Source organism: Rhinolophus sinicus, linkage group LG05, assembly GCF_036562045.2.
Source record: "Rhinolophus sinicus isolate RSC01 linkage group LG05, ASM3656204v1, whole genome shotgun sequence".
Taxonomy (NCBI): Eukaryota; Metazoa; Chordata; class Mammalia; order Chiroptera; family Rhinolophidae; genus Rhinolophus; species Rhinolophus sinicus.
This window is the reverse complement of record NC_133755.1, coordinates 75,988,444-76,012,410: the sequence shown is the minus strand read 5'-3', so window position 1 is coordinate 76,012,410 and position 23,967 is coordinate 75,988,444. Positions and strand designations below refer to the sequence as shown.

The window sequence follows — 23,967 nt, the reverse complement described above, 5'->3', positions numbered from 1 at the left end:
ATATGACAGCCTTTCACCTGCTCTGAAACAGACAGATGCTTAATGCAGACCAGTTAATAGGAACTGAGTCCGGCCGAGGTTTCCGGGGCCACATGGCTAGCTCCCCGTCAGCACCTGCAGCCTGCTTCACAGACTTCGTGTGACTGGTTTATCACGACCGTCAGAGACATGGCTCGTTCCACACACACCGAACGAGTGGCAGTTCTTCCCCTATTTAACAATCAGCCTCTACAAGAGCAATGGGTTAAAACTGAGGAGAAAAACTTGAGCTCAGACCCACGAGACTCTCAGCCAGGAGGCGAGTGACACAGGTCCCCAGAGACACTGTGAGACAACATTCTCGTTCCATCTTACCTTGTGCGGCTCAGCGACCAGGTCTGACTCCTTGTAACTGGTGACATCTCCTCGGACAAGAGGTGTGTCATTGTTCTCTTGTGTCGCCTGGGGTGAACCGCTAGGACAAGCTGCGAGCTCAGAGACCCCATCTGGCCCCACAAACAAGTCATCCGACTCTTCATAATCACTGTCAGCAGCCTGGGCAAGGAAACAGTGGTTCAGGTCTGGCTGAAGCGGTGCGAGGGGCTATGAGGTGCCCCTGAAACAGACTCCGCATGACACGGCAAGAACAGAGATCGTTATGCCGAGTCAGCCCAGGGTGGGCCTCGAGAAGCTGCTGGCTATCCTCCAGAGGGAGGCGTCTGTTAACGAAGACTCTAGAGTGGGATTCAAAAGGACGCAGTCATCACAACAGCCACAGGGTCCCCTGGACTTCCAATGAATATAGGGCTGCCTTTCCCGGCAGCAGAGCTCCCAGCGGGAGCCGGTGAGAAAGGCATCCTTGGCCGAGCCCAGCAGGACAGACCAGCTGTGTGGGGTGGGGCCCAGGAACGGTTTTACACTGAGCTCTCCCTGTGAGGTCGTGTCTGCTACAAGTCTGAGAAACACTGGTCAGGAGGTCAGTGTGGGTTTACAGTAAAGTACAAAATCCCACCCACTCCAGGTGAGAAAATAAGGGGAATAGCTCTTCTCCCAATTGTCTCCCCGCTCCCCACGTGCAGGGCCCCAGAGGCGACCTAGTGCTCTCCTGTTACCCCCACTTGTGTCTCAGGAGCGGACTCGCTGGAGGGACACCGATGTTGCCGGGTCTGGCTGGGCCCTAAGGACGGGAGCAGTGTGTGCGAGTCCACCGCGAGAACCAACACCCGGCTACAGCCTGGCCTCCCGAGCCCACCACGTTCACCGTCTTCTCGTGTCTACGAGGATGTGTTTTGTCTTCCCGACCGAAGCATCAGCTCCTAGGGCAGGACATGCTCTTTTCCTTTGAAATCCCCAAACAGGCAATCCTCGTGCTTTGCACAGGCTAATGACCCCCCCACGTGGCCGGGGTTACTGGACAGTGTCTGCTCTCCCAGCTTAGAGGGCGGTCAGCAAGGCAGGCCAGGCCTGCACACGCCCCCACTGACCAGCATTTCCTACGGCCTCCCGCCACCCAGGAGGGGTGTGGGGGTGAGCACAGCGCTGTCCCCTTACCTGTAACCCGGGGCAGAAGTTGGAGGTGTCGCCGGGGTTGTTGTAATCATAGTCCCCGATTTCCTCATAATGCTCGCTGTCCTCCCTCTGGCCTCGCGCTGACCTAAGTAACTGGGTGAAGGCAAGAACAACTGCACACAGCCATTTCTAGAAAAGGAGCCACAGGTAGGTTGGGGAAATCACTGTAGTTCCTCTGCTCAATCTCCTAGAATTTGAGGGTCATAAGGGTCCCGAGAAGTCACCCAATGCAAGCAACTCTCCAGCTCCATCCAGGGCAAGCCCAGGTCATAGGGCTCGGAGTCTCCACCACCCAAGTGAACCAGAGCAGCTGGTTTGCAATTCGGTCTGCACACAATTTTATTTGAAAAAGCATTCCTGCACTAAAATCGAAACTGCCTACAGGTGCCTGAAAAGAAGACAAACTGCTGCTCGAACGATTCTGACAGAACACTCACTCCCTGACCAGTGTAGTTCACAGGCAGCCTGTCCCATCCGTGGGCAGTCGCTGTTCCCCACAGAGATACAGAAGAAACAGCCAGCTCTTCTGCCTGTCACCACTGCTTCGGGGGCCTGCTGACCACAGCCCTTAGATAGTTGCAGGCCCTCACACCACTCACTTGGATGTTTGTCTTTGGGGTGAAGAAATGGGATTAAAGGGGTGTACACTTTACACATTCATTATTTTAAGGCAACTATGTACTCCAAATGCAGCCCCTTTCAAAAGTCCATGTTTTTGTAATACAAATCCAAATATAATATTAAGCAATAGACATTTATTGAGTTAAGAAAGGCCCATCGTCTCCCATGGCTCCTCATATGACCCAGTTTCTAAACGCCCTGGACACACTCTAAAGTGTCCAGAGCCCACAAGGAATGGTTCAGAAAAGGTACGTGATCGGCTCCTGTCTGGTTGGCCGCTATTGGAACCCCCATTATTAAGCTGCTGGCTGGCTGATCAGTAGAGTCCAGCCAGAGCGTTCACTGTCCAGTGTTTACCACGTGTGCCCAGGGTCTCTGCTGGGTGAGGGATCGTGGTGCCCGTGCCTGCCACATGTGGGGAAATTTGTTCCTGAGGGTGATCAGAAGCAGCTCGAGGCTGGGCTGGCCGGGTGGGAGAGGCCTACCAACCCCTCAGCTGGCTGCAGCCAGGCTCTACTCCTCCTCAGCCTCGATTCCTATGTAGAGAATTTGCTGCCAGCATCTAACCAATAGAGATGGTAGTCATAATTGCTACTACCGCGGCAACTTTGTATTTTTATGGTTTTATTCTTTTTTTCAATTGCAGGGTTACTGATGTATAATGGTATGCTAGTTCTTTCTGCATTTTTAAGAGTATAGTTGACCCTTGGACAACATGGCTTGAAACTGTATAGGTCTAGTTACACATGGATTTTTTAAATAAATACTGTAACTGTATTCTCTTATGATTTTCTTAATTTTCTCTAGCTCAGTCTGTTATAAGAATATAGTATATAAGACACATAACATACAAAATTCATGCTAATCAATTATTAAGTTATCGATAAGGCTATCAGTAGTTAAGTTTTTGGGGAATCAAAAGTTACATGTGGATTTCCAGCTGTATGAAGGGAACAGTGCCCCAATCCCCACACTGTTCAAGGGTCAAATGTATTTCTATTAAATGAGCAGTATTGCTTAGAAAGAAAATTATGTCAGGGTTGGTTTCTAAAAACAGAATGTGAGGTATCAGTGAAATCAGGGAACTGTATTCATAAGACCTGTGGAGGAACAGGCAAAATAAGGAAGAGGAAATGTAGACTGCACACTCGACACCAAAGACTAACAGAACCAGGAACGCAAGTGAGCAATGGTCCCGACCAGATGAGACCTGCATGAACCACTGCCAGTCGCCCTGGAGATAGGGACGTGCTCCCAGCCTCCCAGAAGAGCCACAGGCAAACGCCGTGACCAGCGACTGACTGGGGTGCAGCAGGGCAGTCTCGCGTGCAAGTCCTGCCAGTCGCAGGGGAGCCTGCTGGCTGTGTGGTCAGGTGCTCGGCACCTCCATTGCCCCAAGGTCACAGTGGGCTCCCATCTATACCTGGATCACGAGGAAGCCACGTGGGCTGGAGAAAGCATCTGGCTAGTGAATCCACAACTTCAGTGCAAAAATGAGGGAATCAAGAAACAACTAACAACTTGTACAAACCTCAACAAACGATTTTGTTTATCCCCTTAGCATATCACCACGTGAGCCCGTGGCCAGCCTTCTAGCCCCACCGACGAGGCATTTCCAAATTGAGAGGGTGCACTGATCCTATGAGCTTTTCCCCTTAGCTCGGCCTCACCCCGACCTCCCAGCAAGTGCCCTTGGCTCACACCCTGCCCCCAGGAGAGGAGGCACAGCCTGACCGTCACACTACCAGCCACCTGACAGCTCTCATGCTGGAAACAGGCTTAACGACCACAGCGGCCTCGAGGAAGCGACAACCAGCCTTACTTACCCTGGTGCCCGGTTTGAGGTGCAGCCGGATGAGATCGTCAGTCTCATAATGGAAGTCTGTCGGGAGAGTGGAGGCCCTCCAGCTCTGGTTCCCCAAAGTGGACTTGGTCAGGATAGTAGGAGCCTAGCAATTACAAATAAACAAACAAACAAACAAACAAACAAAAAAGTGGTTTTTAGGCATCTTTAATGAAAATGTGAAAACCTATTCTTTTTTGGAAGGAGCTCAGGAAAGGTTATGGGCAGCACTAATCTGCCATCAGAGTTCCAAGTTCACATTCTAAACATGATTCTCTCTGCCACTGAATTTGGTACAATTTCTCGATTCCTCTACAAATTAAGGGACACTGAAGCCATCCATTTAAGAGTTAGATTTATAATAAACGTTTAAAAATCACATCTAAAAGGGAAGGAGGAATGCAAAGAGTAACCTAAGAAAGTACACACGGTAATAAATGCAACACAAACCTTTGCTTTTCTGAAATAATCGTCCAAGTCGATGTCGCTATCAAAGTCGATTTCAAATTCTTTCTTTGTGCTCTTCTTTCTGTTCTCTGATTTCGAGGTAGCGTCTTCTACAGAAACGGACACAGATGGAACACTGCTCGCCGCTGGGGCCTAGGCCATTTCCTCAGCTCACGAGACACACCCACAGCCTCCCCAACTGATCCCTGACAGCGCTGGGAAAGGCAAACCACACACCTGATTCTCATCCTTAACTTGTAATTTGTGTTTTTGCTAATAAAACACAGTAAAATCTATATGCTAATTAGTCCCTGCTTTTTGTTCAAAGAGGGACTGCGACACACAGGAAGCTGCCACAACCCCCTACAGAGCCCCACTGGGGGCCGCCTCGCGTGGGCCTGAGTCCACTGGTCATTCCCACCTACAGCCACTGTGTGAAGTCACATGGACACTAGGGCACAGGACCAAGCCGTGAGCCCAGCTCTGGGGGCTCTTCCTACTCAGAGGCCTCAGTCTTAACCGAGCTTCCATCCCAGGCCCGGCCAGCTGACTGTCCGCGGGAGGCTGGCTCGTCTGTGTGCTTCTGACCAGGGGCTGCAACAGAACAGCGACCAGCATTTCCCGTCCTCAGCTGACCCGCCGGCCTCTCACCCGTACTCTTTTCCTAAGAGGTTCCACCCGCAAGTACATACGTTTGTGTCGGGGTCTGAAGCGCCAGTGCTCCGGCCCGGCCCACAGCGACATGGTACGGGGGCTGAAATAGGAATATTCTCCAGGCTTCATGGAGAGAAGGGGGCACATGGTCCTGATGTCTGCATCCCCCAGGGGGATCATCTCTTCCCTGCAACACATGGAAGCACATTTTTACATGTACAGCCACGTCCACGCCGATAAGCACCAGCGTGCATTTACACGTAAAAGGCATGTGACGCGGCTGAAGACCACCTACCTGCTTCTCCACAACGAGCAACATTTCTGAGAAAGGCCAATACAATACAAATGCTTCGTCATCAACAACCCCCGAGCTCTGACTTCATCAAAGCGTTGTTTCTCTTGATTTGATAACAATATGATCGTATCTACACAAGTACTTTGGATGTTTCAAAGTGCTTTGTAAAAGCAAGTTTAACCACTTGAGAAACAAGAAAACAGAGGTAGAAAGAGGCTGTTTCCCATGCGATGACCCAGCGAGTAAACTGCCAGAGCTGGGAGTCGACGAGCCCTGCAGCCCAGCCTCGGTCTGCCCCACACAGGCTCCTGTCACAGGCTGGTACTCCTCTCCTCTCCTCACCACCCTTCCACACAGGAGGGCTCCAGCAACTCTGTTGCAGTTCTCTACCAGCGAAGATGTTACGCTGATTTATGTGCCTCAGATGTTGGGGCCCCTCATAATCTATCTGGAGTTCATCCTTCGCCGTGGGAGGTGTCTCGCTCGCCAGTCCAGCATGGCAGTCTGGGTGGGGTTTTCGCCCTTCCTGCGAACCATTAGAGCGTGAGGTAGCTTCCTCCTACAGGCCTCTGCCAATCAGCAGGGGTGTGAGCTGCTCCACTGCCCTCTAAAGGGGTAACAAGGAACCTTCAGAAGGCAGGGGCTCTTACCTGCAGTGAGCCACACATGGAAATCCCCTTTACAGAAGCCTGATGGAATAAGCTAAAAATACTTTAAAGGGGACTTTGCCTGTATCTACAGAATCTTTTTTAAAAACCAGGAGACTGTACCTGCATATTTATTGTGTAACTAAAAATTAATTTTACAAAATCAAAATACGAAAACATCCCATCTCTAGTCTGCAGGAGACCCAGCCTGTTATCAAGTGCACTGAACTGCCCTGCAAACCCGAGGGAGAGAAGACGGCTTTGCAGCACCCCCACTCAATTCTCATGGGTACTCCATTCGTTTCGGCGGCCGGGCTGGGAATGAGGAACTGTAGGCAAAGCTATAAAGAGCTTGGTTCCTGTCCCGAGTCTGTGGGCCACGACTGGACGGAGGCCCTGGAGGCTTCAATGCAGCCCTGTGATAATTCAGTATGGTGCTGAGCGGCAGATAACACAGTCCCCACTCAACAAGTAACCTAACCACAGCCTACCCCTTTCGAGGCCCGTCCCTCCAATCCCCAAGAACTCCATTTCTTCTTCCTGCCCCCTCGCCCCCCTTCAGTTTAGCACCAGCTCAGCCTGCGGGTTAAAGGTCTCCTCCAGCTGGCCCCGCAGAACACCTCACACAGGCCATGTCTGCAGCCCAGACCAGGAGGGGCAGGCTCTGAGCTGTGCGGACATCGAGAGCTTCCTCCGGCGGGACCTTCCTCAGGCGCGCAGAGCTCCCCTTTTTACACTGCTGCTGCCATCCAGGGACAGTACCATGGGCATCCCTCTGACCCGGGTATTTAAGTCTAGCACCGTCCCCACCCCACCGAGCTAGAGAAGCGCTTGAAGACCTTCTAGTGCGGTGCATGGTATTCAGCCCTGGTACGCAGGACCGTCACCTAGGGAGACCAGGGAAACGGTAACACAGTAGCTGCCTCACACCCTGTCAGCTAAGGGCTCTGCGTGGAGCCTGCCATCCGTCACTCATTACATGCTGCCAGGACTTCTTAACCTCTCTGAGCCTGTTTTCACATCTGTAAAATGGGGCGAACAGGACCTAATTATACAATTGTTGTGAGGTTTAAGTAATTACATTTTATATATTACAAAAATCAGGTGAGATAACACAGGTAATGGGGAGCTGAGTAAACATCAGATATTACTGTTCTCATCGAGTCCCAACCTTCGTTTTACGGATGAGGAAACAAAGAGCCCGGAGGATGAGGTCACTTGCCCCACATCCCATGGCCAGGTCCAGTTCAGCTCCAACACCTATTGAGGGTAAGGCCAGCACCATGCCAAGGGTAGGGGGCTTCAAGATGGACAGAATCCTAGACTAGAACACAAGCCCTCACCCCTAAGGCACTCAGCAGGATGGACTCTAAGATTTTGTTCTGTCTGAAGCTGGGGAGAGAAATGTAGCTCAAAGTAACTGTGTACGATCCGAACAAAGTAACAAAACGAAAGTCTCTTTGCTGCCATCAGTTCCTCAGATGTCACCGCATTGTTTAGGAAGAGTGACAGCTCTTCTCTGACACCTGAAAATGTCCCACCAAGCTGCCTGCTATTTCTCACTTCTCAGAAGACAGGATAGCAACAGGGACAAAATCACAGGTCTGTCAATACGTAGCACAAACCAGGAGGGGGTACTGGAGGGTCTGGAGGTGCCCACAGGAGCCCCTCGACCTCTACTCCGATTTGAGGACACATATTCAGTCAAATCACATCCCACACGAACAAACTGAGCTCAAGAAAGCAGTCTCAGCCTGGAGACATAAAGCAACACTCTGGAAGGGATTCTCGCCTCGGTGGGAAATTACACTGCACGACTTCTGAGATTTTACCCACTCAACCAGTTTGGCTGGCCCCAAGCCCAGCCTTGCAGAGCTGCTCTTCGAGGCACAGGCATCATCAGAGCTGTTCTATACCCAGGCCCACTCAAGACCGTTAGGGGCCCTCAGCACTGGGGGAGGGCGGGATCCCGCTTCCAAATCATATCCAACATTTCAATAATACCACTCTATTACGCGCAGAACAACAAAGTTCTGATTTTCTGAGATGGTTACTAGAGTCATGAGAACTTTAAATGCCTACAGACCAATTGTACCACCTCGCCTCCCACCCCACATGCCCAATGCTTTCTGCTTATTGAGTCTCCCCTGCTTTGCACGGCCCCGGTCTGCCTACCTGGTGACCCAACACTGCCCAGCCCCGCTTCGCCTGGCCCTTCAGGCAGGGGCCACATTTTGTTCTGTAAGCAGCACATCAGCCTGTTTCGGTCTGTAATGATATGGAGTGACTTGGCCGAAGCACACGCGTGTGTAATGGGAGCACGCTCCATGCTACTGCACGCGAGTGGGGCCGAGAGCCTCCAACGGAGCAGCTCCTTCCCAGCGCTCCACCTACTCAGCTCTTCCTTACAAACTCCTGCAACGTCACTCTTGTAATCAGTAAGTGGCTGAGCGACATTCAAAGGTAGGTGTGATTCCATCGTGAGTCGGATGGCTCAGCCCGTGTGAACAGCCCGCACAGCAGCCCAGCCAATCAGAGAGGAAACGAGACTGTCCCAGCAGGAGGTCTCACGGGATGCTCCCACGGGAGCATTTCCGTAGCCTGAGAGCCTTACTGGCAGCTTTGGCCGTGGGTGGGCTCCCTCCAGCTCCTGAGCTCGGTGTGCTCCCCGGAGGCGGTGTGGTCGGGCTCGTCGCTGGCATCCAAGTCGTCCTCCAGAGGCCCGTCAGGGAAGTCCCCGCCATCACTGTCCTCTGCCTCGGCATTGATGTCAAACACCTGGTCATTCTTCTTGAACTTGTCTGCCAGGGCCGACACAGACTGAGGGAGCAAGGACAGGGCTGCTGGTATTCCCACGACTACCCTGGTCACGGCCGGACGCGCCTCCTCCCCCTCCCAGGAGCCGATGTTCTCAGGACAGAAAAGCACCAAGGACGGTTACACTGGGGCACAGGGCGGGGCTGTAGCGGCCTTGGGCACATTTTGTAAAACATGAACAGAAACCCGCATCCGTTAGCTACATGTTTAGAGAAAACAGTTGTCCGTGGAGACCATTATTTTGGAAGCTGCAGTAAGTAGGCTAAAGGGGCCATGCTAAAAATATAGACAATTTCTCAGGAAACTGTGCCAAGGGTCTCAACCTCAGAGAGCAGGAAATTCCTTGAGCTTGACAGCACCCAAGGGACCAGCAGCCACTGGGATAACCACGTTTGAGTAAATGTGGTAAAGAGTGTGCCCCAGCAGTGGCACGGCCCCTCACCGAGGGAGGCCCTGAACTGTCTACTGGTCCCCACTCCTACCCACCACCCCCAGGGTTTTGGCACTTCCCCACAGAAGGGCCAAAGGAAATATTTTCTGTACTTGTGGCTGAATAAAAATGATGCCACAGTTTTGGTTCCCACTGGGCAGAACTAATCTGACAGGCTCAGTGAAACCACAAGGTGCTGGAGAAATGCCCCGAGCCCTCAGATATCCACACATCGACCACACCTCGTTATGGGTCTCGCTGTCCCATTTAGTGAACTGGAAGCCGGCTAGGGAAGGGCAGATCTGACGGTCTTCCGCACAGTGCCGCAGGAGTGCTGGAGGACGGGAGAGCGGAGGGTTAGAGCGGGAGTCGGCGCGGGAGGCCCTGTACCGCTGGTCCTCCGGGGGCAGACATGCTTCCAGCAGTCAGTACGACGCTAGGGAAGGAACCTGCAGCACAACACGTGACTGAGAGGCTCTCTGGGCCTGCGCCGCAGTCAGGAGATCAAAGTCCTTCCTTAAAGGGAGCTGAGTGCACAGCCCATCATGTAACGGGACTTCAGTCCTAAAGTACCGTGTTTCCCCGAGAATAAGACCTACCTGGAAAATAAGCCCCAGCATGATTTTTCAGGAGGACGACCCCTGCACATAAACCCTAACGAGTCTTCTGGAACAAACCTTAATAGAAGACCCTGTCTTATTTTCAGGGAAACATGGTAGCTACAGATGACCTGCCTCACAGGATTAGCCCCAGCTGAGCACATACACTTGGAAAACAGGTTGTTAGTACCAAATTGTCTTAGCAAATCTGAGAGGAGACGAAGAGGACGAAGCACTGTGACGTCTGCAGCCCTAAAGTGGGAGGATCGATTTCATGCCACACACAGAAGTGGCAGGTACGGCTCTTGTATCACAGAGCCTGGCCTCTCCCATCTGTGCCCATCACAACTGAGGGCAGGGAGGGGGAGATGGGAGGGGTTAAATCCTTACCCGGGGTCTGTGAGCAGTCCACAATGCCCGCTCCCCCCCAGGACCCCCGGATTGGTGACAAATATGAGGCCTGTCTGGCTCAACAAGCCTCTCAAAGCCCCGTTCCCAAGTCCAAACTCTGACACTCCAGGGTTAGCTGATGGCTCCAATGTGTGAGTGTGAGAACTGGCTGCTAACGGGACACCTGAGGGACGGGCATATTCAGACCAGGAGCAGGGGGCACTGGCGACCATGTGTCAGGCCTCATGCTGCACAAAGTGGGGATGTCAGCTTCTCCCGAAGGGTGCCCACTGTGGCACTTCAGAGGAAGCTTCTGGGTCATTTACGTAAGCAACACAAGAGACGATGGGCTTTGTAGCGCCCACGGCGACAAGAAACATCACTGATGGCTCACACGCTCTGGTGAAAGGCACTGTGTGAACCTACCTTTCAAATCTGTCATTTCTACCTGCCCCAGGTCCTGCATCTCAGGAGGCCATGCAGTGGGGAGCGCCTGGGCGTCGGAAGGGAAAACCAGCTCGCTTCTGTAGTCCTGGCAGTGGAGGGTGGAGAGGAACACCCCGGCTGTGCTGCACTCATCGAACGAGGCTGCTGTCTTCTGAAACATGGGGTCAATCTGAGCACAAACACAGGGACCCAGAGTTATGGGCTGGAGCCAAAGGAAATGTGGAATCTCACTCACCGGGCCCGCTCATCACGGCCGCACACGATCAGAACAGGCGCTTGCTAGCTGATCAGGTAAAAGCCCAGCCCAGCAGATGCCAGTTCAGAAGAAAGGCTCCAAGTGATCAGATGGATAAACGTATACCCTTTACGTACACAGTGATCAACCAGCTTATAATGCGTCCATCTGTTGAAACTGCGCGGTAACCTTCTGCTGGCCTCTTTCCATAAGTCACCATTTTAAACGGCTATCTCTAGTGGAACGCTATGACAGCAAGTCCTGCTGACTTCAAAAGCCTGTGCAATGTCTTTCCACAAGATCCCATTATTCTTCGGACCAGAAATATTGTCAAAGATTTGGAAGAACACAACCAAGAGATCCAGGCAAAGGACAGGCAGAGTCAACCCGCCTGGCTGGCTGGGTCAAGGAGCAGGAGTGGCACAGCCACGTAACACCAGCCCAAAGGCAGAACAGAGCACAGGGAGTCAGAATGGGGACGGGGCAAAGCACAGGCACGCGTGGCAAGTGGGCAGAAGCCACCTGGGACTCTACAGGTGGCCCTGGGACAGGAATAGGTGGGATACTGGGTTCACAGGTCTTCCTGATGGCTCAGGATGTGGCTACTGTGGAGAGGGGTCTTGGCCATGATGACAGACGTGGCTCTCTGGCTCTTCCCTGGCTCCCCAAACCCTGGTGAGGCCTGACCTCACCAGAGCAACAGTCTCCTCTCGCCCCCACACCCTGTCTCGTGCTCCAGCCCAGAACAGCACACATGTCCCTCCTTGTTCTGCCTCCTCCCCCGGCCTGCTGGGTTTTGCCCTGTCTCCCTTTCTCCCCATCCCCACTGCCTGACTTAACCCTGCCTCTGGTCTCTCCCGTTTCCTATCCTGCAGACCCAAGTCCTGGTACTCCATTCGCTTCCTCAGACGCTAACCAGAGCAATGGGTCCCAGCACACAAGCCCCCCACTCCGCCCCGAGGGCTTGGGTAGGGAATTGATACAACTCAGCATTTCAAAGGGGCAGCACAGAAGCAGTACAATGACTCACAGCAAAAGGGAAAATACTAAGTAACTTTCCTCCCTTTGTTTCCGTTGTATCACACCAGGAGAGCATAGGGATCCTTTCAGGTCAATTAGACCTGATTGACATCTTTGAGTAATTTCATGGGAAAACGAATCACGCTGGCTGTAGTTTGGGTAGATGAACCTATTGAAACAAGGGTCCACAGCAAGAGAGAGAACCAGGAAAGGCAGGCCGTGGTGGGCGGCAGGCCGCAGGAAGCCCAGGGCCGTTTCAGCCTCATAAGTCCTCAGCTCCTGCCCAACCGATACACTGTCCAGCTCCCCGAAGAACCGGAACGTTCCGTGGCTGTGCTGATGCCCCTGCCACAAACACCTTCCTGGCACTGTCTACCTTCCCTTCCTTTGAGGCCCAGATCACATTTCACCCCTTCCATAAACTTAGCACACACTGGAGAGCGGGGTCCCCAACAGGTGAGCACCCAGTGTTCCCGCCGGTCAGACACCCACAGAGCACCTGTTTTCTAGTCTGCACACCATCTCCAGAGAACGGCTGAAACTTCCAATTCCGAGTTTGGGACGATCCTCACCATCTGTACCTTGGGCTGTTGTGAGCTCGCGGCAGGTGGCTGAGCACACTACGCTCTCAGCACAGGGTACTTGGTGTTTCTTCAAGACTGCTGACTTCACTTGCCGTGAGCAGACCATGGCCTGACAGCCCAGGCTTAGGAGCAGCGCTCCCTCCCTTCCTCACACACTCACGAACGCCACGCGACCATTTCTCCATTTCCTGCACCGTCAATATCTCCTTCTCCACTAGGCTGTTGCCCTCAACAAGTAAACATGCTGTTAATTCTCATTTTAAAAAATACAAAACAAAACCTCTAGACCTTACTTCCCCTCCATTTGCCATCCTGTGAGTGCTCCAATTCATAGCAAGACTCTTCAAAACAAGACTACACTCAGTCTCTTCCCTTTTATTTCCCTCCAGTTATAAAAATTTTCAAGCCTACAAGAATGTTTAACTAGTAGGACGAACCTCCATGTAACTTTTACCTAGATCCCCCAAATCTCGATCCTTTTACCTAGATTACCTGCATATATGTCTTCTCTACACCCCCCTCCCCCCACCGACCCTCCACATAACCTTCTGGAGAGTCGAGACTATGACACTTTACCTCTCTGCCCATTATTAAGCTACTGCCTCTCAGCTCCAAACCTGCCTTCTACTCTGCGATGCGGGGTCAGGGCCACATTTCAGCTTGGCCAGCACTCGCTGTCGGGCTCCACCAATAGGGGCCACTAGAGGAGACTGCCGGGTGAGCAGAAGGGACCTGCTTCTGCAGGTTTCCTGTTCCTGTGTCGCCCAGCACTGCTTCTTCACCTGGGACGTGACAGGTCCTACCCACAGCAGCAGCTGGACTCAACGTGCACTTTTTCTCACACTCACAGAACCAGCCTCACCGTGTTGCCTCAGACACCAGCACCAACCAGCATGCCCACCTCAGGTCTGGGTCCTGGGCCCACGAGCCCCTCCTCCAAACGCAGGGACACCAGCACAGCCAAGTGGCACCCCTTCCTTGGAGGTCTGAGTTTCTGCTCCACAGGGCCCTCCAAGCTCACCAGTGGTCTCAGGTTGCCATGTTTGACGTGGCTGATCACGTCCTCCTCCCCGAAACTCTCACTGGGACACCACTCTCTCCTGGCTTTCCTTCTACATATTGAATGTTTCTTCTTCGGCTTTCTGAACTCTTAAGACTGGGGCACCCCACATACTCACTCCCCTGGTGATCAAGTCCACTCTCGTACAGATGTTGTGGAGGTGAGAGAAAGAAGTAATCTAATCCATTGTTGTGGGAGAGTAAATTGGTACCTTTTTGAGGGCAGTGGAAATTCCACCTCAGAATTTTCTTATGGATATAGTCCCAGAAGAGTGCAAAAATAATATGTACAAATATATTCACAGAGGTTTTGTTTTTTAACAGCAAGCATTTTTCAAAAATCTGGGGCAACACCTGTTTGCTTCAAATTAACTGTGCTAGTTATAAATGAGGCCTCTGGCACCATTCCCTTAAGCAGAGTCCTAAGGATTTGCCAGATTGTACGGCTGCTTGGAGCAAGGAGTCTGGAGCCAGAGCACTCAGCGTGAGTCACATCCTGGCATACTGACAAGTGTCACCTTGGGCATCTTACTTAACAGCCCTGCACCTCCGTCACCTCTCCATAAAATGTAACAAGGACTCTGTGAGGGTTAAACGAGCTAACGCGGACCACAGGCTCAGGGCAGCACAGCGTCCACCAGTGCTGCGCGTAGGAACGAAAACAAACGTCATCAACCAGATTTCTCGGTAACTGGCCACCTCCTTCTACTCAATCATTCCAGAATGTTGAGGGAAAGCAGGGACTTGCCCCTGCAGCCTTCACTGAAGGCTGGAGGATGATACCGTAGAGACAGCCTTCTATCTGACTCCCTTGACACCCGAGCAGCTGAAGCAGCAGGCCGGCCAGCGGGTCCCAAGGAGTCCGTGCCACACTGCGCGCCCCTCCTCACCTCACACTTCCGATCAGCCTCGCAGATGTTCAGAGCGCTCACGTTCTGCTCAATGGTTCTGTGGGAGTGCTTCTTCCTCGGCTTTGGAGCCTTTTTGGTTGTTCCCGGGTCAGCTGCACTTTCGTCTCAAGAAGGAGAAAGAGCATGTGCTGTGAGGATTGCTTTGGAGGCAGCTGAACTCACTAATTCAAGTTTCTTAGAACTCTAAAGAGTGACTGTAACTTAGTCTCACAGCAACAGGCACCTCTGCCCCGTGGCTACTGGAGAAACCAAAGCACTCCATTAAGAATTGGCTTCTAACACCGTCAATCTCCAAAGACCTCCAGGGCAGAAGCTCCCCAGTTGGTGGTATTTACTCAATCTGGCCTAAATAAAATCTAAAGTCTTATCTAAGGCCCTTCTCTTTTCCAGAGAAAAACAACCCTAACGTTTGAGTACCATGTTTCCCGGAAAATAAGACCTAGCTGGACAATCAGCTCTAATGTGTCTTTTGGAGCAAACATTAATATAAGACCCAGCCTTATATTACATTGTAATATCATAATATATTATAATATGTATATTATATATCACATTATATATTATAGTTTATATATTATATTATATTATATTATATTATATTATATTAATTATATTATATGACCCGGTCTTATAGTAAAATAGTAAAATAAGACCGGGTCTTATATTAATTTTTGCTCAAAAAGACGTATTAGAGCTGACTATCTGGCTAGATCATATTTTCGGGGTAACATGGTATCTTCTCACAGCCAAATCTGAAAAATGTCCATGTCATCACCAGAATGAGGTTATTTCTTGTGATTTCATTCCAGTATATAACTCAAATAACGACCTGTAGCGCCCTTTAGAAAGCCTTTACCTAAGTCCAGACCCCCACCCACATACCTGCGCTATGGCTCTCTTCCACTTCCGGAGCCGGTGCGTCCTTGCCCAGCCCTCCAAGGACTCTGTACACGTCAGCGTGGACGGCATCCACGCGCACAGCATAGATCTTGGTGCTGGCGTCCAGAGTGCCCGCGGCTACCTGGTCAGACACACAGGCATAGGCGGTGCTCAAAAAGGAACCTCCCAACAGGCAAAACGCAGCGTGCTTCCTAAATACTTACCTGCCCTGAAGAAGAAAATGACAGAGTCCCCTAAGACTGACAGGGAGCAGACAGAACATAACAAAAAGATAGCTTTTCTACATTTCATCAGTTTAGGGAAGAAGGTAAAAGAGCTAGTGCAATATCCTAACCAAGGAAGGAGCTCACAGACTTGTAGATTTCAGTGTCTGCTATGTTAAGTATCAGAAACAATATTATTAATTCAGATGCAGGAGAACGTGGACATCCTTACTTTGAAGTTGGTCAGTTCAGTGTCTTTCTGTTTAAGAATCTCTGACATGAAATCAATCAAGTGCAAGCCAAATGCATTCTTGGTGGTGATTTTCTGGAAACAGAATTGCAGAAAGGTTATTTATAGCCCAGGCTCATGTCCGTGATGGTAGCCTGATAAAGGAAGCTACGTTTTTAAACAGGATCGCCTACGTCTCACCACAGACAGCAATTCCCACAAACACATGGGGACATAGCTAAATCCATGCGTGTCCCTCATTTTCAAGGCCTAGAAAGTGACAAGCAGCACACATTCCTGCGTGTTGATTGTGTGCAGGACCCACCCTAAACAATGCACACAGGGGGACCCCATCACCCTCAGAATAACTATGAGGCAGGCACGATTTTCATTCTCATTTGACTGAGGACTCTGCATAGAGGGGTTGGGTGACTTGCCAAGGCCACACGGCTTGTAAATGACAGAGATGGGATTCTAACTCAAGCTACCTCTAAAACACTCAGCTGCACACTCTACTATTTCTTGACTACCTGCTCTAGAACTCTGTTCTATGAACGCCATGCGGACACACTGTCACTGGCAGGCAACCTGTCAGAAGGCGCACCAAAGGTCTGTCGGAAACAGTAGAACCATACTGAAAACACCAACATTAGGAAGAGTCGGGAGAATAAAAGCACACAGTTCTCATCAATCACACATTCTCTACAGAAGCAAGAAGGCTCAATTTTCCTGTGCTTAAGTTGCAGAACTCTCACGGATAAGCCACAGATACTCACATTTTCAGTGGATAGTTTGATACAGGTGGAGTAATGCTCTGTAATCTGTGTGTTTGTAAATTTAGGAATTGTAGCTGAAAGATCAACATTCCTAAATGAAAAACAAGAACAAGACAGTCTGGCAGGGATCCCTGACACTGTAACTTCAAATTCAAGACCCAGAATCCCCGAGGTAGTGCGGGGGTGCCAGACCCAGGTACCCCAGGTCAGGGCACAGGGCCGGCCCAGGGCACTCACCGGCTGGACGGGGAGGCCAGCAGGTGGGGCGAGTTGGTGCTGAACTGCAGGTCCAAGGCCCGGGAGCGCCTCCGCTGCAGACGCTCCTTTTCATCATCATTCTGAGGGAAGTCCTCAAGAACCGGGGTGCTGGGAGCGTTGAGAGGGGCCTTCTTGGGCGGGGGCATGGAGAAAATCCGCTTGGACGGTGAGGAGGTACTGTGGGGGTGTCCACGGGTCTCTGAAGAAGAGTCATGCACTGTGGCTCAGTGATGGAACAAACACTTCCTCAAGAGCCTTTGACGGAACATTTCCTGGATCTAGAGGGGGCTCGGGGTAGAACATTTCCCACCAACATCATTTCCAAGTCTAATGGACTATGGCTCGAACCTCTATATTTTGGGTTTCTTGGGGTGATGAGTTTCTGATGCTTCCTCGTCCATCTGGACAAGTGCCCGCTATTGTAAACCTAAAGCACTACTGGGATATAAAGGTGGGGAAGACAAAGTTGCTGCCTCTGATAAGCTCACACACTAACAGAACAGCAGACACAGATGACCACACTCCAGGGCGAGACAGACAAGACGCCAAGCTGAGGGCGAGGTATAGGCTATTAAGTCAGACAGCCTAGGTCCTAAGGGAATAAACAACACAAATGTGTAAAATAAGCAGAATGTCCCAAAGAATCACCCACAGATGACTTGCTAATTACAAAGGAAAAAATGGTCTTTACAACAAAAGATCTGGTGGTTACCACGTTAACCAAGCAATCAAATAAATGTAGCCTCTTTAAAAATGAGACAACTTGAAACTGACTCATCTCTTGATGGGACAAAATATGAAACTCACAGCATCGCCCACAAAATATTTTTGCCACAGAGGTTTAACCTGAATTTAACTAAGACTTTAGATCTAACTTCCAGTTTATGAGAAATATAGGGGTTACAGGGAAAAGTTAAATGATACCAGAAGGAAACAGACAAATCCAGAATGTGGGACAGTTTATGTGACAACTGGCTTAGTCTCTTCAAAAAGTCAATTAAAAAAAAAAAAAAAAAGTACGGGGACTCTTCATGATTAAAAGAAACCAAAGTCATACAAACCAAAAACAACCTCTGAACTTTCAGCCAATCCTTGGATAAAAAAAGAAAGAGAGAGAGAGAGAGAGAGAGAGAGAGAGAGATCAGCTGTAAATATTTTGAAGATAAACAGGGAAAATCTGGAATATAGTTTGGATATCAGACATTAAGGAACTGATTTTTATCTTCTTAGGTATGATAATGACATCACCATATGCAGAAGACTATCCTTAATTTTAGGAGATGCATGAGAAGCAACAGGATGTGTGCAACTTTCAACTCAATCACTCAAAAATATGTGTGAGGGGAGATAAAGTAAATATGGTTGAACGTTAACAACTGTTGGAGCTAGGTAGCGAGTATAAGCTGTTCATTAAATGCCTTGGCCTTTCAATGTCCCTGTGAGTTTGAACACATTTGCCTAGTACGAAATCAGAAAACAGGTGGCATGTTACATGGAGAGAAAGGCTCTGGCGAGTAGTAAAGCCGGAGGGGAAGGAGGAAGACTGGGAATGGAGGTGGAGGCTGGTATAAACACAGCAGTCTGGGGGGGCTTCACCAAGAAGAGAGCCTCGGAATCAAGACCACAGACTTTTGGGCAAAGTGTCTCCAAAGCAAATGCGAGAACACACCTGGCACGTCTGAGGGGTCATGTGGCTAAAGTGGAGTGAGAAGACAGGGCCAGGCTCTCCAGAGCAGGGACACCCACAAGTCGGGACATGGGAAGGACAACTGGCAGGGGCAGAGCCTCACTTACAGGCCACTGTACAGGCCTTCAGGTGGACTGAGATGGGAAGTGATTGAATGTGGTGAGAAGAGGAATAAAGTGACCTAACTCACGCTTCGAGATCCCACTAGCTGTTGTAATGAAAACTGACTGAAAAGGGAGAACTGACAAGCGGTAAAACGGATTAAGGGGTAACTACCAATTATGGGAAATGATGTAATTCTCCTCTCCCAGTGTCCTCACAGTGGTCCTTACCCAGGGAGGCAGGAGGGTCCATCAGAGATGCGGTGACAGAAATAAGGTGGAGTGATGGGAGGGAGGGACCGCAAGCCAAGGAATGTGAGCAGCCTCTGGAAGCTGGAAAAGGCAAAGAAACGGATTCTTCCCTAAGGTCTCCAGGTGAATGCAACCCTGCTTCCACCTTGATTTTAGACTTGACTTCAGGACTGCAAGAGGATACACTGGTGTCATTTCAAACCACCTCTTCATTCCCCTTCTCACCACGTCCAGTCACCTCCCTGCTTACTCCACATGAAAGAGATGATGGTGGTTCAGACCAGAGAGGTGGTGTAAGAAGTGGTCAGACACTGGACAGTCTCAACACAGAGCGAACATGACCTCCTAGTGGATTAAATGTGAGGCATGAGAGGAAACAGGAGTCAAAATGACTCCAGAGTTAACCTGCACAACTGACGCAAAGGGGCTGCCATGCCCCGGGGGACAGTGCAGGAGAAGCTCATCTGAGGGAAGGAGGCAAGCAAGCTGGGCTTGGGCTGCTTACTGTCCTCCCACTGGGGTACACAGCGGCCACTTAAGCCTAGAGTTCAGGGGAAAGCCCTGGGCTGGATAAATGTGGATGTCCCAAGCATACAGAGGGTATTCAAAGCTGTAAGACTAGAAGAGAACTACAAACGATTAAGTACAGATAGAGAAGAGCAGAAGGCTGAGTCCTAGGTTACTTCAGAAGTTTAGAGAAGGACAGAATGAGCAACCAGCAAGAGATGGGGAATGTGCAAGCAGGTAGGGAGGAAAGCAGGAGGATGTGGCATTCTACAGGTCAGGTGAGAACCACTGCAGGGAGGAAAGAGTGACCACCAAGTTGAATGCAGCAGACAGGTCCAGTTCCATGAGGACTCAGAACTGATCACCAGGTTAGCAGCCCACAGGGGATCTTGAAGGGGGAGTTTTCTAGAGTAGTTGGGGGAGGAGGAGAAGTCAGATGAGCAGATTCCAGACAAGGTTGGAGAACAGAGATTGGACACAGCAAGTGGAGGCAAAGTCCTCACACTGTAAACGGGAGGAGAGAATTGGAGGGAGGCAGTTGACAGGGAAGTGAGGTCCAAAGTAATTTTAAGATGGAAAAAAACCCAGCTTGGTGGAAAGAATGAAGCAAAGAGACTATTAGCTTCTAATTGCTGCTATAACAAATTACCACAAACTTAGTGGTTTGAAACGACACCAGTGTATCCTCTTGCAGTCCTGGAGTCAAGTCTAAAATCAAGGTGGAAGCAGGGTTGCATTCACCTGGAGGCCTTAGGGAAGAATCCGTTTCTTTGCCTTTTCCAGCTTCCAGAGGCTGCTCACATTCCTTGGCTTGTGGTCCCTCCCTCCCATCACTCCACCTTGTTTCTGTCACCGCATCTCTGATGGACCCTCCTGCCTCCCTGAATAAGGACCACTGTGAGGACACTGGACTCGTCCAGACCATCCAGGATAATCTCCCTGCTCAAGATCCTTAATGGCACCTGTAAAGCCCCTTTTACCATGTGAGATAACATTCACAGATTCCAGACATCTTTGGCACGGGGGGGGGGGGGGGGGCCATAACTCACAGAGATCCTGCAGAAGGGTGAAAGTTGCTAAACAATGTACTCAAGCAGGTAAAGGCGTTCCTTTGCTGAGAGCAGAGCCCATCCACAGCAAAAGGAGGCGGAGAACACAGGACCAGATGCAGGCAGGGAGCAGCCGCAATGGTGGATTATGGATGTTCTCTTTTGATTGCTTTTCTTTTCTCAGTAAAATAGGAAGTAAACCTCCCCCCCTCAACTCCACATCTTAAGGGTGAGGGCTGGGGAGATTTCAGGAGAGAAAGGAGGGTATGAAATAGTCATCCAGAGGGAGAGTGGGTGAACCAGGATATATGGCATGACTGCTGGGCAGCCTTTGGGTCCCCTTCACCATCGGGTGCACTGGGCAAAGTAGGTGGAGTTGGAATTAACCAAGGTTGAGAGGTTGCCAAGTGTAAGAAAGCAAGAAGAGGGTATGGGGGTGCGGGTGTATGAGAGGGAGGGATTACACTGACGGACCAGGGCATGTAAGCTAAGCAACGAGGGGAACCAGGTCATGAGGTGAGGGGCAGTGAAAATAAGAGTACAGATCTGCTGGGTCAAAGACTGCTGGAGTCGGGGAACAAGATGGAGTGAGTTGGAAAGACAGGAGTGGTATTGAGAAGTGGGGTCATAAAACTGAGATGACAGAGTGGTGCAGCTATTGACAATGACGAGGTCTGGGGTGTGACTATGGTAGTTGAGTGCAGTGGCCTACTATGATTGGGAAGAGAGAGATGAGGACACTGAAAGACCTTGACATTGAAAGATCTTGTGGGAACGTTTCCAGATTTAAGAATCGGAAGGCTTGTTTTCAAACCCCAGATCCATCACTTACTAGCTGGAGAAATTTTAAGCAAGTACACGGCCTAAACGTTTGCTTCTCCATCTGCCATATGAGAATAAGAATGTGTATCTCAGCTGGTTCATGAAAAAAAATACATATACACAATATAACATATTTTATAGAAATACGTTAAAAATAGTGATACACAGTAACACTAAATGGTAGCCCATGTGACAGGAAGGAAAAAGGAGTGGTGAACAGGGCTAAAAGAATGAAAACAATACAAGAACTTCACGTTCCCTTGATAGATTCCTACAGGCTGAAGAATTATCATTAATATAACTCAGCTGAGGTCAAAACAAGCAAAAGAAAAAAAGTAAAAATGGAAAGGAAGGAAGAGACATTTTTCGAGACTGAATCAAGGGGACTTGTGACTATATATGTGGATGTGGGCGCTGCGAGGTAAGGAAAGGGGCTGGACCTTAGGAGAAGAGACCTTGGCAGAAGAAACAGGAAGCGCTGCAGGAGGATTTCTCTCACTGCCTTTAACATCACGCATCTGGTCATTCAACAGATGGTAACTGAGCTCAAAAGCACGTTCTGTCTCTGCTTCCTCCCCTCCTGCTCATTTTCAGCTCCCTCTGGTCTGGTCCCGTCCCCACCACCTTATGAAAACTGTCTGATCACCCACAACTGCCACGTTACCTCAGCCAGTGGCCACTTTTCAGGCCTTATCTCTCTTGAGATTCAGCAGCCTCTGGAACAGTTGACAACTCCCTGCTTCTTGAAACACTCTTGGCTCCTATACCACTCTCTTCTGAGTTTCTCCAGCTCCTCCTTCTGTCCAGCTCTAAATGTTGGTCCTGCGTGCTTTCTCCACAGGCTTTTCCTAGTGTTCTCACCTGTACCATAGTTTCATGCCCTATGATGATGATGTCCAAATTTCTCAGTTCAGGGGCCACTCCCCCAAGTGGCAAACTCTTACCCAAGTGTTTTTCGACCCCGTCACCTGACTGTCTCTCTAGTAGGTCATTTACCATGTCCAAAATGTAACCCTAAATTCCGAAACATCTTATGAAGACCTTCAAAGGCCCTGCGCACCTCAGTGACCTCACTCACTGTTTAGTCACAATGTTCTGTCCTAGCCTATGCCAGGCTCTTTCCCGCTTGCCCTTTTTTTGCACCTGCTCCTCTGTCTGGAACACATTCTCCAGTCTCTGCTAAAACCTTAAGTGAACCCCCTAACCTAAAGGGGCCTCACTCTGCTATGGTTGGGAAGAGAGCCGTGAGGACATCTCAATCAAAGCGCAGCACTCAGACTCATCTGTAAATTATTTCGTTTATTTATTGCCTGTCTCCCCAAGTAGAATACAAACTCCAACAGGCTAGGAACTTGCCTGTTTTGTTCTTTACTGGTGTATCTCTACATCTGACAGGGTTTGGCCCAAAGGAAACACTCAATACTTGTATGAATGTAAAAACAAATACACGCATTTTGAGCATACGGAGGTAACCACAACGCTTCCATGGCCCTGGACTAACTGCCTTCCAGGAAAACCACCTTTTAAATGCACAAGACACCGGGCACGGTGGAGGAACCCAGGGGGCAGTTTCCCACCCACGCGGGCGAACGGTGGAGGCGCCAGCGGGGCCCGCGTCCTGATTGGCGGAGCACACCGTCCGCCCTCCCGTCCCCCGGCCAGCCTCCCTCGGCCCGCGGAGAGCAAGGCCAACGACAAGGCCGAGAACGCCTCACTCCCGCTCAGGCCCGCCCGCGGGCCCCCCTGCCCGCACCGGCCCTTCCCGCCGCACCACCGCCAGCCCCGACTCACCTGGGCAGGGAGGCCCCATCTTGCGCGCCGTCTCTCCGAAACTGTTTTTAAAACGCGCGCCGAGACGCCGGAGCGCCGTAACGGCCGCCTTACGTCACAAGTGGGCGGGGCCGGAGCGCGCCTGCGCAGACCGCCAGCCTGCCGGGTGAAAAGTGACTCTGGTGTTGGCAACAGGGCGGGATGGCCGGAAATGAGAGCTGGGGGCTCGGGCCCTGTGGTGGATTGGAGGGGGTGGTGGAGCCCCGAGGATGGTATGAAACTCCATCCTTTCGAGCGTTAAACGTGGAACTGGGAGCTGGGGCCCAGCGTAGAGCCGGGCGGGCGAGGGCTCTGCTTTCACGGAATGTATGTACGTACTGTTGGGGAGCAGATGACCAGGAAACGAGGGTAATTTCCCCGTGTTGTGACGGCAACACAAAGCTAAGGAGGTGAGGGACGGAGCGGACGGGGAGCCGACCCCGCAATGAGCGTTCCAGGCAGGAGAGGACAGGTGCAAAATAGTCCATGTACATTTTTAAAAATTAAGTCCATCGTTTTATTCAGCTTCTTGCGTAAAGCTTCCTGGATCTACACGAACACCCGCCCCCCCCTTCAAAAAAGCAACGGTTAAGGTCGGAAGTGAGGCGGAAGCAATGTGCCACCTACCCTTCATTCTACTTCATCTGATCCCAAGAGTTGTATTACAGGAGGAAAGGCCAGGGCAATTCCTCCAAGTATCCCTACAACAACCTGTAATTTATTACAACACATACCTGGCATTTTACACAGTGTTTCTTGTCAAGGGTGCTCTTGGCATTCAGAGTGAAACACTCCTGACAGGGGGGCTCTTGCCCTCTATGGAGGAC

The 23,967-nt window shown here is 50.7% G+C and overlaps 1 protein-coding gene across 5 annotated transcripts in view; it reads right to left on the bottom strand.

Annotated features, from left to right (window-relative positions):
* NCAPH (non-SMC condensin I complex subunit H) overlaps positions 1-23,265 on the bottom strand; it is a 28,890-nt gene extending 5,625 nt beyond the window's left edge. For 2 of the 5 annotated variants that reach the window (XM_074332532.1, XM_074332533.1), the window contains exons 1-15: positions 23,123-23,156; positions 18,933-19,034; positions 16,893-17,112; positions 16,656-16,746; positions 15,883-15,975; positions 15,430-15,568; positions 14,527-14,651; positions 10,718-10,907; positions 9,545-9,636; positions 8,670-8,875; positions 5,152-5,300; positions 4,463-4,569; positions 3,996-4,118; positions 1,531-1,641; positions 355-534 (exon numbers count right to left, since the gene is read on the bottom strand). In XM_074332532.1, the coding sequence (XP_074188633.1) occupies positions 355-534; positions 1,531-1,641; positions 3,996-4,118; positions 4,463-4,569; positions 5,152-5,300; positions 8,670-8,875; positions 9,545-9,636; positions 10,718-10,907; positions 14,527-14,651; positions 15,430-15,568; positions 15,883-15,975; positions 16,656-16,746; positions 16,893-17,112; positions 18,933-19,034; positions 23,123-23,141 (1,947 nt within the window). In that variant the 5' untranslated portion in view covers positions 23,142-23,156. Of the gene's footprint in view, positions 1-75; positions 229-354; positions 535-1,530; positions 1,642-3,995; positions 4,119-4,462; positions 4,570-5,151; positions 5,301-8,669; positions 8,876-9,544; positions 9,637-10,717; positions 10,908-14,526; positions 14,652-15,429; positions 15,569-15,882; positions 15,976-16,655; positions 16,747-16,892; positions 17,113-18,932; positions 19,035-21,995; positions 22,137-23,122 lie in introns of those variants that run through there. The other 3 variants (XM_019725887.2, XM_019725886.2, XM_074332534.1) reach the window with 3 other exon arrangements.
* Between the last annotated feature and the right edge of the window lie 702 nt (positions 23,266-23,967).